At 37.9% G+C, this 11,366-nt stretch overlaps 4 protein-coding genes across 8 annotated transcripts in view; 1 reads left to right on the forward strand and 3 right to left on the reverse strand.

Moving 5' to 3' along the window:
• tmem181 (transmembrane protein 181) overlaps positions 1-4,518 on the forward strand; it is a 9,187-nt gene extending 4,669 nt beyond the window's left edge. For 2 of the 3 annotated variants that reach the window (XM_020589704.1, XM_020589716.1), the window contains exons 10-17: positions 1,789-1,880; positions 1,976-2,033; positions 2,109-2,211; positions 2,298-2,349; positions 2,451-2,533; positions 2,637-2,726; positions 2,826-2,892; positions 3,150-4,518. In XM_020589704.1, coding sequence (XP_020445360.1) covers positions 1,789-1,880; positions 1,976-2,033; positions 2,109-2,211; positions 2,298-2,349; positions 2,451-2,533; positions 2,637-2,726; positions 2,826-2,892; positions 3,150-3,234 — 630 coding nt within the window. In that variant the 3' untranslated portion in view covers positions 3,235-4,518. The remainder of the gene's footprint in view (positions 1-1,788; positions 1,881-1,975; positions 2,034-2,108; positions 2,212-2,297; positions 2,350-2,450; positions 2,534-2,636; positions 2,727-2,825; positions 2,893-3,149) is intronic. The other variant, XM_020589710.1, reaches the window with a different exon arrangement.
• Positions 4,503-6,271, reverse strand: dynlt1b (dynein light chain Tctex-type 1b). 3 transcript variants are annotated; one of them, XM_020589739.1, is made up of 5 exons: positions 5,958-6,271; positions 5,731-5,772; positions 5,269-5,392; positions 5,092-5,149; positions 4,503-4,705 (listed from the first exon to the last, which is right to left on the reverse strand). In XM_020589739.1, the coding sequence occupies exons 1-4, from the start codon at positions 5,985-5,987 to the stop codon at positions 5,094-5,096; spliced, it is 252 nt and encodes an 83-aa protein (XP_020445395.1). In that variant the 5' UTR covers positions 5,988-6,271; the 3' UTR covers positions 4,503-4,705; positions 5,092-5,093. The 3 variants fall into 3 exon arrangements, with proteins under 3 accessions (XP_020445395.1, XP_020445390.1, XP_020445384.1); XM_020589734.1 differs by having other exon boundaries at positions 5,092-5,169; positions 5,752-5,772; positions 5,958-6,080; XM_020589728.1 differs by having other exon boundaries at positions 5,092-5,169; positions 5,958-6,074.
• A 2,004-nt stretch (positions 6,272-8,275) lies between these two features.
• On the reverse strand, positions 8,276-9,689 carry gtf2h5 (general transcription factor IIH, polypeptide 5). Its single transcript, XM_020589747.1, has 3 exons — positions 9,598-9,689; positions 9,154-9,240; positions 8,276-8,978 (listed from the first exon to the last, which is right to left on the reverse strand). Exons 2-3 carry the CDS (start codon positions 9,186-9,188, stop codon positions 8,798-8,800), a joined length of 216 nt encoding a protein of 71 aa, XP_020445403.1. The 5' UTR covers positions 9,189-9,240; positions 9,598-9,689; the 3' UTR covers positions 8,276-8,797.
• Positions 9,690-9,788: 99 nt separating this feature from the next.
• The window catches only part of serac1 (serine active site containing 1), a 7,187-nt gene continuing 5,609 nt past the window's right edge, over positions 9,789-11,366 (reverse strand). The window contains 3 exon segments of the mRNA XM_020589694.1: positions 9,789-10,982; positions 11,116-11,259; positions 11,355-11,366. The exon segment at positions 11,355-11,366 is cut by the window's right edge and continues 22 nt beyond it. Coding sequence (XP_020445350.1) covers positions 10,846-10,982; positions 11,116-11,259; positions 11,355-11,366 — 293 coding nt within the window. The 3' untranslated portion in view covers positions 9,789-10,845.

Genomic DNA, 11,366 nt, shown 5'->3' on the forward strand with positions numbered 1-11,366 from the left:
GTCTTTGTTTTCAGTAACAAACTAATTACATTTTTGTGGTCAAAAGTCAAAGTCAGCGAGGTTGCCTCATGCTTGTGAATCTGACTGGTTGGCGGAGGCATACAACCGTGAAGCGGTAATTCTAGTTCCCTCTGCCACATCTAATGAAGCGTAATGTTTCTCCACAGAAGGCTGTTTAAAATCACACATATCCCATTATTTTCTGTTTTTACTGATATGTATTGTGACTAGTGTTGCACGATATACCGGTGCTAGTATGGTACCGCGGTACTGAGGCATTTAAAATGGTACTATACTGCATTTGGACGGTACCGGTACTTGCAGCGCCGCCGGCTGTGCCCGCCCGCAACAGAGGAAAACAGAGCAGGAAACAGCTTCCTCGTCCTCTGCTCACTGAGCAGCGTGGACTGGAGCAACAAACGGAGCAGGAGGAAAGCTTGGAGATAGCAGAGACGTTGGAGAGGGAGAGGGATAGAGCGAGAGAGCGAGAGAGAGGAGCACGGAGAGGAGAATGGCTGCTGTAACAGTCACCACCCCGCAACTTGTGGACAAACGAGGGGCGCGAAGTGCTATATGGCAGTACTTCGGCATAAAAACAAATGAGCAAGGAGAGGCATTTAACGTTGATGCGCCATTGTGTAAACGATGTTTTAAAACATGCATGGCTAAGGGCGGAAACACCCAGACCTGCACACTGAGTTCAGGGAACGACAGGTAATTTACTCATGACATGTGCCCTTTTCAAATGCAATAGTTCAATAGTTTTAAGTGTGCAACACATGATAAAGAGTTCTTATCAAACATAGAAATTTTTTTTCTAAATTTTAATAAAAAAATGTGTTTTTTCAAAACGTTAAATGTGGTTACAGCACAGTCGTTCAGTGTTTTACATACATATTTAGCCATTTAATATGTTATAAAGACTGGTAACATACCATTTAAAAACACTGGTCCTACTTAAGACAGGCTATATGTAATGAAAATATTTTTTTCTAAGTTAGAACTTCTAACTTCATACTTTTTATTTACTCACACTGACTGTTCTAAAAAAAAATTTTTTTTGAGTGCAATAAGAAAAGCCTAGTATTTTGAATTTTATTTTGATGTTATTCTAAGATTTTCTATTAAAATAAAGTCAGTAATGACATTTTTTGCGTTCTCTTTTTATCTGAAAAACTATCCAAAAGTATCGAAAGTATCGAAATACATTTTGGTACCGGTACCGGTACCAAAATGTTGGTATCGTGACAACACTAATTGTGACTGATCAGGCTGCTTTTAGTTACGGTTTCACTTGTGCTCACTTAGGCGCCACTCCTGTCTTGCTTTCAGTGTGGATTGCCCAATAACGTAATTTGTGCAACGGTTTATTAGCATAGTTTCGCCAAAAACTGCTTGGTTCCTTCTAGCTTCACATGATCAGAAGCTTCTCCAAAAATGTTCAACAAATGTGAAATGCCTTCATCTCTCCACTGAACCCTGTTGTTGTTGTTGGTGCTGTCCTCTATGTTCATTTTTACTGCTTTATGGGGGACTGACACTGAATGATGATGACAGGCAATATGGTTGTGTGCAGAGGAGTGAGACGTTGGGGGAAAAAAAAACAAAAACCACATGGTCGTATGGTCAAATATCAGATCTAGGACTACATATGATTTGGTTTGTTCACACATCTGTGACTAGAACTGATCTGAGTCACATAAAGGGGAAAAATCAAATTTGAATCACTTCAGCCTGTAGCCTGATATTTTTTTAAATGTTTTTTTTTTTTTTTTGGTGTTTTCCCAGGGTGAGAGGAAATGCCTGACATTCTACCTGCCTAAGCTGATCATTGTAGGTCTCCTGTGGCTCTCAGCAGTTACACTGGGCATATGGCAAACGTAAGTCTGACCTCATTGGCCACAACGTTCCTGATTCAAACTGTGAATTTTATACCAAGACTTAAACTATTGATTCTCTTTTCCTGGATTTGCAGTGTCAATGAACTCCAGGATCCCACCTATCAATATAAAGTGGATATAGTGAATTTTCAGGTGAGACTCTTGCATTTAATGTTTAGGCAACACCCCAGTCCAGCAATACAATAAAGTTCCATGCAATTTCTGCAGGGTATGAAGATCTTCTTCCTGATTGTAGTTGCCCTTTACATCCTCTACCTGATTTTCCTGATTGTCAGAGCTTGCTCTGAACTCAAGAACATGCCTTACTCAGGTATCACAGCACAGCACACCTGTGTATTTGATGCAGCGTCAGCTTTTACTAGGACAGCTTTAATGTGCTGTGTTTTTGACCATTAGATCTCCGACTGAAGTTTTTGACAGCGCTGACATTTGTCGTCCTTGTCATAAGGTGTGTGTTTGTTTTTTTTTTTTTTTTTTTGTTTTTTTTAATTGAAAGCACTGAGAATTTTATTTAATTTGGTCTTGCTCTTATCCCTCTTTCTCCTCCAGCATGGTCATTCTCTACCTGAGGTTTGGTGCCAAGGCTCTTCAAGACAATTTTGTGGCAGAATTGTCCACTCATTACCAAAACTATATCCTTGGAACTGAACATTTTTAACCACTTTCACTGTACCATGTAAGATCACGTGTTTATGACTGAAATAGTGACAAATCATTCCTTAACACCAGACTTACCAGCTGAATTTTTATCCTTCTATGGCCTACTCAACTTTTACTTGTATACATTAGCATTTGTCTATTCCCCTGCCAAAAATGCTCTCTATGGTGAGTAATACAGCACAGCCGTTACTAATACTAAGTCTTCTCTCTTCTGCTGTAGATAATGAACTAGTCTAGCAACACACCTGTTGTTTTATTTCCCAGATTCCCAGTTGAAGGATAATCCTGCTTTCTCCATGCTGAATGACTCAGATGATGAAGTAATATACGGGTAAGTGTTTATCCACAGTAAACTCCGCATCATAACAGATATTTCAAGTGTATTGGACAGATTGTAGCATCAGCAGTTTAGCCAGCATTTTTAGTATTGTGTTAAGAATTAAATGTTGGATGTGAACTAGAAACTTACTGTATACTCAGCACAGTGGAAAGTGGTTAATGTGTGGCTGTGACCTTACAGTTTGGTAGGTTATAGTCAGTGTAAACATACTGTACATGAGCCGCTGATACTTTTCTGTCTTTGTAAAGAAGTGATTACGAAGACATGCCTTTACAAAATGGACACGCTATCAAAGCAACCACCAAATACCAGGATGAGAGTGATAGTGACTGATGGGTCTGCCCCTCTTCAGTCTCTCTGTTGGAAACCATGAGAATGCATTACAACAGACTATCATGTTTATGTGTAAATAAGGAGGCTTTGCATTGGTAAGATGACATGATATACTGCAAGTACACAAATTTATTTTTAAAAAAATATAAACTGTCTTCTGAATGTACTGTAATTTTACTTAAGGTTGAGGCATGTAGCCACTCACTCTTTTCTTGAATATGTTTTACAGTGTCATTGGAAACAAACCGATATAAAACGATACAATTTTACCAACTTGTAAAGATTTTTCCTCATAACAGCCTTTCTTCACATCATTGGGAAGAGTGCTAGTACTAACTGGGGATTTTTGTGCCAAATCAGTGGTATTTTTTAATGGCTTGTGCTGAACCACTGTTGTCTCCTTAAACTTGTATTGTGTTTTTGCCATTCCTTTATGCTCTTTGTCATTTTGAGAATAATGCACTTATGTGGCCAAAACTGAGTAACATGACACTGGTGGTAGAAAGCAGACGAAGCTCATGCTGCCACGGCTCACCAGCACTGTCATGATTCTTGTATGGGGAATTTAAGTGCCTAAAAAGTGTTGGCTGATGACAAATCCCCTTGGTCTTCAGACATATTCAGAGAGAGCCTTAACTGGAGCAGCTACCAGTGATCTCTTACCACTCCTCTGACCAGTTCTTCCTTTGTAAATGGACCTGTTTGAGAAATGTATTTATTTTGCTTAAAGGTTACAACATTTCATACTGTATTACCTGATGAGCTGGAAGGGTGGATTTTGATGAACCGCATGGGTATTAGATGACTATTTTAATGGACTACTGATCTGTTACATCAAAACATTTATTTTCTCAGCTCATTCAGTAGTTATACCGTACCACTGGCCAAACCTATGTTGACTATATTATTTTATGTAATTGCTTTTTTTTTTCTGCAAACCCTTCTATACTGCCGACAGTGTGAGACCTGCTGTCCTTCACTTTGTAAAACTGGAGCAAAACATGTTTCAGTTCTTTACAAATAATCTCTAATGAAGATGGTGCCTTGTCTTTACATCACTTTTCTTCTAAATGGGCTGCAGTCTGAAATTGTAAATGCTGTCACATAGATGAACATGTACTATTCTTTCAGTGTGAATGTAACTTATGTTGGTTCAAGGTGGTTAAATGAGGGTGTTGAAGGTACCTGCAATTTTTGTTGCTTCATGAGATAAAAGCTGTGCATGTAGCGTACTGTCACACCATGTAAATAAAGCAAAGTACACTACATACAGTTTTACATGTTTTAATCAACTTCCTAACATACAGTTTGTTCAACTATAACCAACATGGCCAAATATAACAGGCTGGTTCTCAAAATACACAAAATCCTGCACATTTTAAACACTTTTTGTTGTAGGTTCAGATAGCCAGCCCAAAAACATTAACAATACAATACATGGACTTGTTCTCCCATCTCACTGCACAGCTTCCTGTTGGGTAAAACACAAGATAAATTCAATGACAATACTGTCATTGAACGTTTACACATTTAAAATCTAGGTGAGGTTGCCAGTTTCTGACAGTTGACAACTCAAACGCGTGACTAAAGCATTTTTTAAGAGACAAGCTTGCTCAAGAGCACACTTATAGTTGCTAACAGAAGGGAAAAGGTTTATGAAATTCACACCTCTACTCCCTTGGGCTCTTTAAATAATTACCGTTTAGGACCACCTCTAAATAAAATGGTCTAAATCCTCTGCTCTGTTTATGCATTTACAAGACTGTCACGCAAACAGTTGTACTGTTGATGAAATAACTCTTGGGCCATATTCAAGATTATTCAGAAGCTGTATGTGCACAGAGGTGTTTCATTTACCATCAGTAGAGTTGTCCCAGAAGCATGCACTGGCTGTTTGCAGACCTGCTCCATTTTTCTGCATAATGATACAGTTTACTGTGGGAAAGTACACACACATGCACAAACGCTAACTTTTTAATAAACGTCAGAGTATAAGAACCATAAGCATAATATTTCTGAGGTATCACCAAGTACCAATATATTTGAAGGGCTTTCCCAGCTTGCCGAGTTGACCGAGGCACTGTTCCACTACACTGGTGCTCCACTGGTTCACCCGGTTGTGCTGGTAGGTGTTTCTTCCTATGGTTGCTTCTACTGACTACAGAGACAATTGTAACAAAGTTGTGTTTAGTTAATGAATAACTAACTGATCAACACAATTTTAATAGCCTTACAATGACAGAGATAGTGGGCTAACGTCATCAATCCATGCTAACTAGCAAAATGCTGTATAAATTTACGGTTAATTGACGTTATTTTATTTTAGGATGGGTAGAGTCAGCGGTGGAGATAATGCACACTCCATAGCAACCGTTAGGGCCCTTAGCAACTCATCATTTGCTAAACACAACATTGCTAGCTAGTGCTCGCAATGACCCAATTAAATCCAAACATTGTGGATACATTTAAAGGCATCAAAACACAATTTCTGCTTACCTCTTTTATTATTTTACTCACTTCTTCAACGACGAAAGCAGACTGTTAAGTAAGAAACAAAGAAAACGGTGTGAGAAACTGTCGTTTAAACTAGCCTTCTCAAACCAATTATCTGTCAGTTACAACCTCAGAAAAAAACCTTCAAAGATAGAATTATGCGGTAATATGTACGTGTTATTTTTTATGATACATTTCAAGCCATTACTATCTTAAGTTATAAAACCAACTTCTTCTTCTTCTGTCTGATAATCGTCCATGGTTACTGCCTTTGTGTCAAATGAATCGGGTTACTCCAGACTTCCTGTCATATTTCTTCAAAATAAAGGTGTCCTTTTTACAAAATAGTTATTAAGCAATCCTCGTAAAATAATTAATTCTTAGCTGGTTGAAAACATACCTAAGCAAAAATGTATAACCTCGGTCACATCATTTTCAATATTAAATTTTTTTTGAAAAAAAATCACTGGTTATAAAATGCTAAATTCATGCCTTAGTTAATCGATTAGCTGTTCAGTTCTTTGGTTTTTGCTAGTGTAAGGCCAACTATGCTAGCTAATGTCACTGACTGAAGTTACGTGAGTTTATATTAACGACAGGTGTGGGAGTTATCTGTGTGAGTAGAAATATATCATTTGCCACTAACTTTATCGAGTTAATGTCAAATTCTTTCGAGTAGATTGGTTTTAATGTAACCCAAATCATTAGCACCCTTCCAAAAGAATAGGTAACATTACTGCTAACGGGGTAAAGCAGACATTAACTACATGTGGTATGTTAACTCAACGATTGATTGTTTATTCCCTTTAGCCTTTACACTACATTAACCTTGGTTTGTGTTTGTGGTTCAAATTCAAGTTCACGTAAAAGTTGTAATTTGCTTAGTTTGTTTACACGTTTGTGCTCACAATGAGAGCAAATTTAAAATCAATATATCAGTTTCAATATGTTTTAAAAGTTGCCATTAACCTCGAGTTATGCATGGATTACACTGCTTTTCTTTTGAAAGCAATAATACCAGAAGTAGAAAGAAAGCCGCTACTAACTTAATGGACTGGATGGTCTGTACACATATAGATGTTTTAATTGTACAAAACTAGGCCTCCCCGTGATGTTTTAATATTGTGGCGACCCTGACCGGCCGCTGATGTTCCTGTGTTCTGTTGTGTGCAAATTGGTTTGACACTGTTGTGAAAGCTGTGCATGTATTGGTTACCGCTGTTTTTCTGCGAAATGCCGTGCTGTTCTGGCCAATGTGGGATGGGTGGAGGAACAGGTGCGGGAGGGTATAAGAGGGATGACAGGTGGGCGTGTTGGTTTGGTTCTGTTGGCGGGCGATGGTGAAGTTCTGGGAGACGTGTTTATTTTTTTTAATTTTCTTGAGAGAGCACATGGTGCCAGTTCGAACAGCGTTTTCATTTATCTCCATACTGCGTTCAATAAAACCACAAAAAGACAAATCAGGTGCTCTCCTCCTTGTTGAGCCAGGTGCCTAACTGTCAAGTATAGGACAGGGTCAGGCTAGCTCCTCTCAACCGAGCCAGCGGTCATCACAATATGTTTTACACATTTCCTCTGATTTGCATGGGTTCTACGGTACCGGGACTGAAATGCGTGCTTTAGTAATGTGCAGGTGAGTGGTTAATACTGGTTGACGTTTTAAAACTGAAAGCAGTTTTCTGATTTGTCACAAGAGGGAGACAGCGCTCAATTTACTTTGGCGAAAGTAAAAGGTAAACTCGTGTAGCGCGGTTATTTTCATCCACACACACGATCCTGGTATAGAAACTCTCAAACTTGTATTTTAACCCAACAAACAAACTGTTCTACTACTGTATAAGTGATGTACTACTATACTATATACTATACATATAAAGACATCTTTCGTAGTGATCGCCTATTGGGTAGCCGCAGATCACGTGACCAGAAATAGCGTTAGCTGACCCGAATTGTGCAGTCGTGTTGTTTTTGGTGCCAGTTAGTTGTACAACATCAGTTTCAGCTTGGTGTTTCTAGTTATCGAAATGATGTCGAACCATGAGTGAAAGTGACAGCAGTGACATCACTGCATTCCTTCTCGGCCTTTTGTCTAAGATCAAGTGTAGTTTCTGTTCTTATCAGTTTAATATCTGATATGTCTTCTATTCGGGGACCATATATTAAATTGATTCTTAGAACAAGGAAATGGAATAGGGTCTTGCTTCGTCCACTCCACGCATCGACCTGGTGTTTACAGAATTTCCAGGACCGGTACACTCACTCTATATATGTGAAAAAATTAAACAGCAACTTGATCATTAAAGATTTTATTGTCAGTTCACTGTATGTGCAAGACAAAAAAAACGAAATGCCGTTTCTCTTTCACTTAGTATTGCCATACCATTTAGGAAACTAAAATAGAATAAAAGTAAGGTAAAAATAGAATAAAAAAAATAAAACTAAATCAAAGTGATTAGGATAAAACTAAACAGTACAAAGGCTATGATATCTAACTGATATCTGGTCTCTAATAGTTAGAAAAACCTCTTAAAGCCAGTTGTAATGCAGATCCAGCAAGACAGATTCATGTCACAAGACTTTAAGACAGTATGCTTTACATGAAATTTCACACATGGACTACAGAGTAGCCTACCTCTTTCCAGCTTCATTGATCTGATTTTACTATTTCTGTTATGAATGAACAAATATTACTTCTACCAGGTTTAAATCTATAAATTGCATTTAACAATACTCTTTTGCAGTATGTTGTCATATGGCATACCAATGACATGATAAAATACTGCTTTTGTTCCAGATATGTTGGAATAGTTGTAATCAAATCTGTAAGACATGAAACTAAGATTTTATAGTTTGGACTAAGTTTAAGAAACAAACTGTGTATTTAACAAATTTAATAACTGGCACAAGTGAAAGACATCACAAATTAATCCAACGTGCAAGAACAAGGTAACAAAATAAACAAGTGTTCTTTTTCAGTCTCCAATTAAAACATTGCAAACGATGTTCATGTAAAGACAAACTCTTAAGCGGTCTGTAGTCCAAGGACAGAGTTCTTTGAAATAGCTTAATCTTATTTCTGTGTGATGGGGAATGAATTTTGGTCCATTAATTCACCAACTCTCTCCTGGAGGGTGTGCACCACCTCTGCCAGGATAAAAAGGTGTGTGTCGTCAAGGTCCTTGAGGATGAACTTCTTTCCCAAGGTCATTGTTTCATCCAGGTAGAGGAGGAACTGTTTCATGGCAGGATCACTGGTTTATTGAGCAGAGAGAAGCAAGGTGGAGACTGCAATGTAGGTCATTACATTCAACACAACGTGCCTAATTATTTTATCTACGTGTAACACGTGTTAGCGTCAGTAGAGGAACATCATATTCATCAGATGACTTGATTAGGTTACAAATATGTCAGGGCAGCTTTGCTTACCATTCCACAAGGACACCTTTGTGTACGTTGACCATGTTGACAGGTGCCGAGAAATCCGCAGTAGAATCAAACTGAAATGTTCAAAACCTGCAACATAATGAACACGGATGTGACTTCCTGGCATTAAATTAGTGTGTTAACGTGGCGGTCTCCAAACCCAGGATAGTATCGGTACAGTATAGACGTTAAGAGAAATAATAAAAGTCATGCATGCTTGGGTCTCGGCACTATTTAATACAAGTTAGTGTTACAACCTAAAAACCTTTGAGGTTAGCATGGTTAGCTTGCAAGCGCTAATTTTTGATTAGTGTCAAGTCCTGTGACTTTGTGCCGACTTCTCCGATTTTCAAAAACACCACGAGCTACGATTAATAGTTTAAACGTTTATATACGCGTATTGATACTACACAATTTAGTAATGACAAGAGATAGACATTCACAGACCTGATCTTATTTACGAAGCGTTGTGAACTACTGCGCGATGGCCTACGGTATCTGTCGAGGGACAATCTTTTGCAAGCCGCCCCTCCGTGTATATTTATGCCACTCAATCTCTATTTACTAAATAAATGGTAGAATATAGGGGTACGTCCTAAGGATAAAATCTATCAACGGTATATGAAACTTTAAACGCGTAATTATTTCACAAATTGGCATTAGAAAAGTGGCGTTTTTGAAAAATATATTCTGAAACGGAATTGATAAAATAGCCCAACGGGAATCTCTTTTTTGACCCACTCAGTGAATCAAACAGGTGACAGGAAGGTACACTACACTGTCACATTAATGCAGAAATCACATAAGGATCCACTATTAACATAAAGTGGACCTGCTCAGCTCACAACATTGCCCACTGCAGTCCAGTACAGAGAAGAGACATACAGGAAAAAATACCACAGGTGTAACAAAAATTTTATATAGAGCTTTATAGTGCACCCAAACCTCACTGTCTTCATTTTTCCACTTGTCACATTGACAGGAAAAGCAGGAGTATGCACATTTAAAAACAGTTGTCAAATAAATACAATTAGATGACATTGCAAAGCAGCTCTGTGATGGAAGTGAAGCAGTGCAACACAGATGTGTTGGATTAAGTTAACAAAATCATACATTTACTCATTGACAGCACTGCTAGTAGAAATGTAGACCATTAAACACTTGGAGTAAAAGACAACCCAAAATAATTAAAGCAACTTGAACAAATAATTATTACACAGGTTCATTTGAGGTAAGGTCCAGTAATTAGAATATATTTTGGCACCAAATATGACAGTTATAATAAAAATACATAAATATAAAAATAAATTCTTAAACTATTGCGCTGGTCAAAAATCAGAGAAGCAAGACTGGAAAGTTAGTGCATTCTTAAGTAAAACCATATCTACATTATGTGCCATATGTTAGGCTGCTAAGGTCAAACACAAAATAGTGCCAAATAAACTTTTATCTGTTTTAAAAATTCAAATATCTTTAAATTTAATCTGTCTTAGTAGTGAGAGACCTATCTAGTAGAATGTTAAGCACCCAAATCTCTTTCATGATAAATGATATATCAATGTTTAAAATTAATTTAATTTCCCTAATTATACTATGATCAAAGTAGTGGGTGTTTATGCATTTGTAGAAAAAAAGAGAGGAAAGTATGTTTCCATTTGGTGTGGGTGGGTGACAGTATAGAGTAGGTTTTATCAGTCAGTGGCTGTAGCAGCTCTGCAGTGCTTCTTGGATGAACTGGAGGCTGCGTTTGTACAGGAATGAGTCCTTCTTCTCTGGCTTGCAGATGTTGAGATGATCCGTGTCTACCTCGATGAGCTCCCCAATGCCGAGATCTGGAATGAAGTCAGAGCAGGCTCAAAGTAAGAGCTAAAGGAACAAGATTAGAAATGTACAGTGCTATTTTTGCTCATACATATATAAACTCAAATCACAGCTAAATGTCTTGCATGAATCAATGTTACATACTTGCTGATTGTGTTGGTACCACCAGTATCTTGATCATGGGACTAATGTTTGTTGGCAGCGTCTCTGCAAAGCTCAGCACCTTGAATTCTTTTTCTTTGGCTAGGTTCAAGAAGTTCTCATTCAGGTGACACAGTGCTGGTGAGTCTTAAACACACGGACAATAATTCAGAGTAGATATTTAACACTTTCTACAAAACACCATCAGTCTTAGACCTTAAGAGTTCATTTCACCAACTTACCTTTACAAAGTT

The sequence above is a fragment of the Monopterus albus genome, unplaced genomic scaffold, assembly GCF_001952655.1.
Source record: "Monopterus albus unplaced genomic scaffold, M_albus_1.0 scaffold9.1, whole genome shotgun sequence".
In the NCBI taxonomy this organism is placed as follows: Eukaryota; Metazoa; Chordata; class Actinopteri; order Synbranchiformes; family Synbranchidae; genus Monopterus; species Monopterus albus.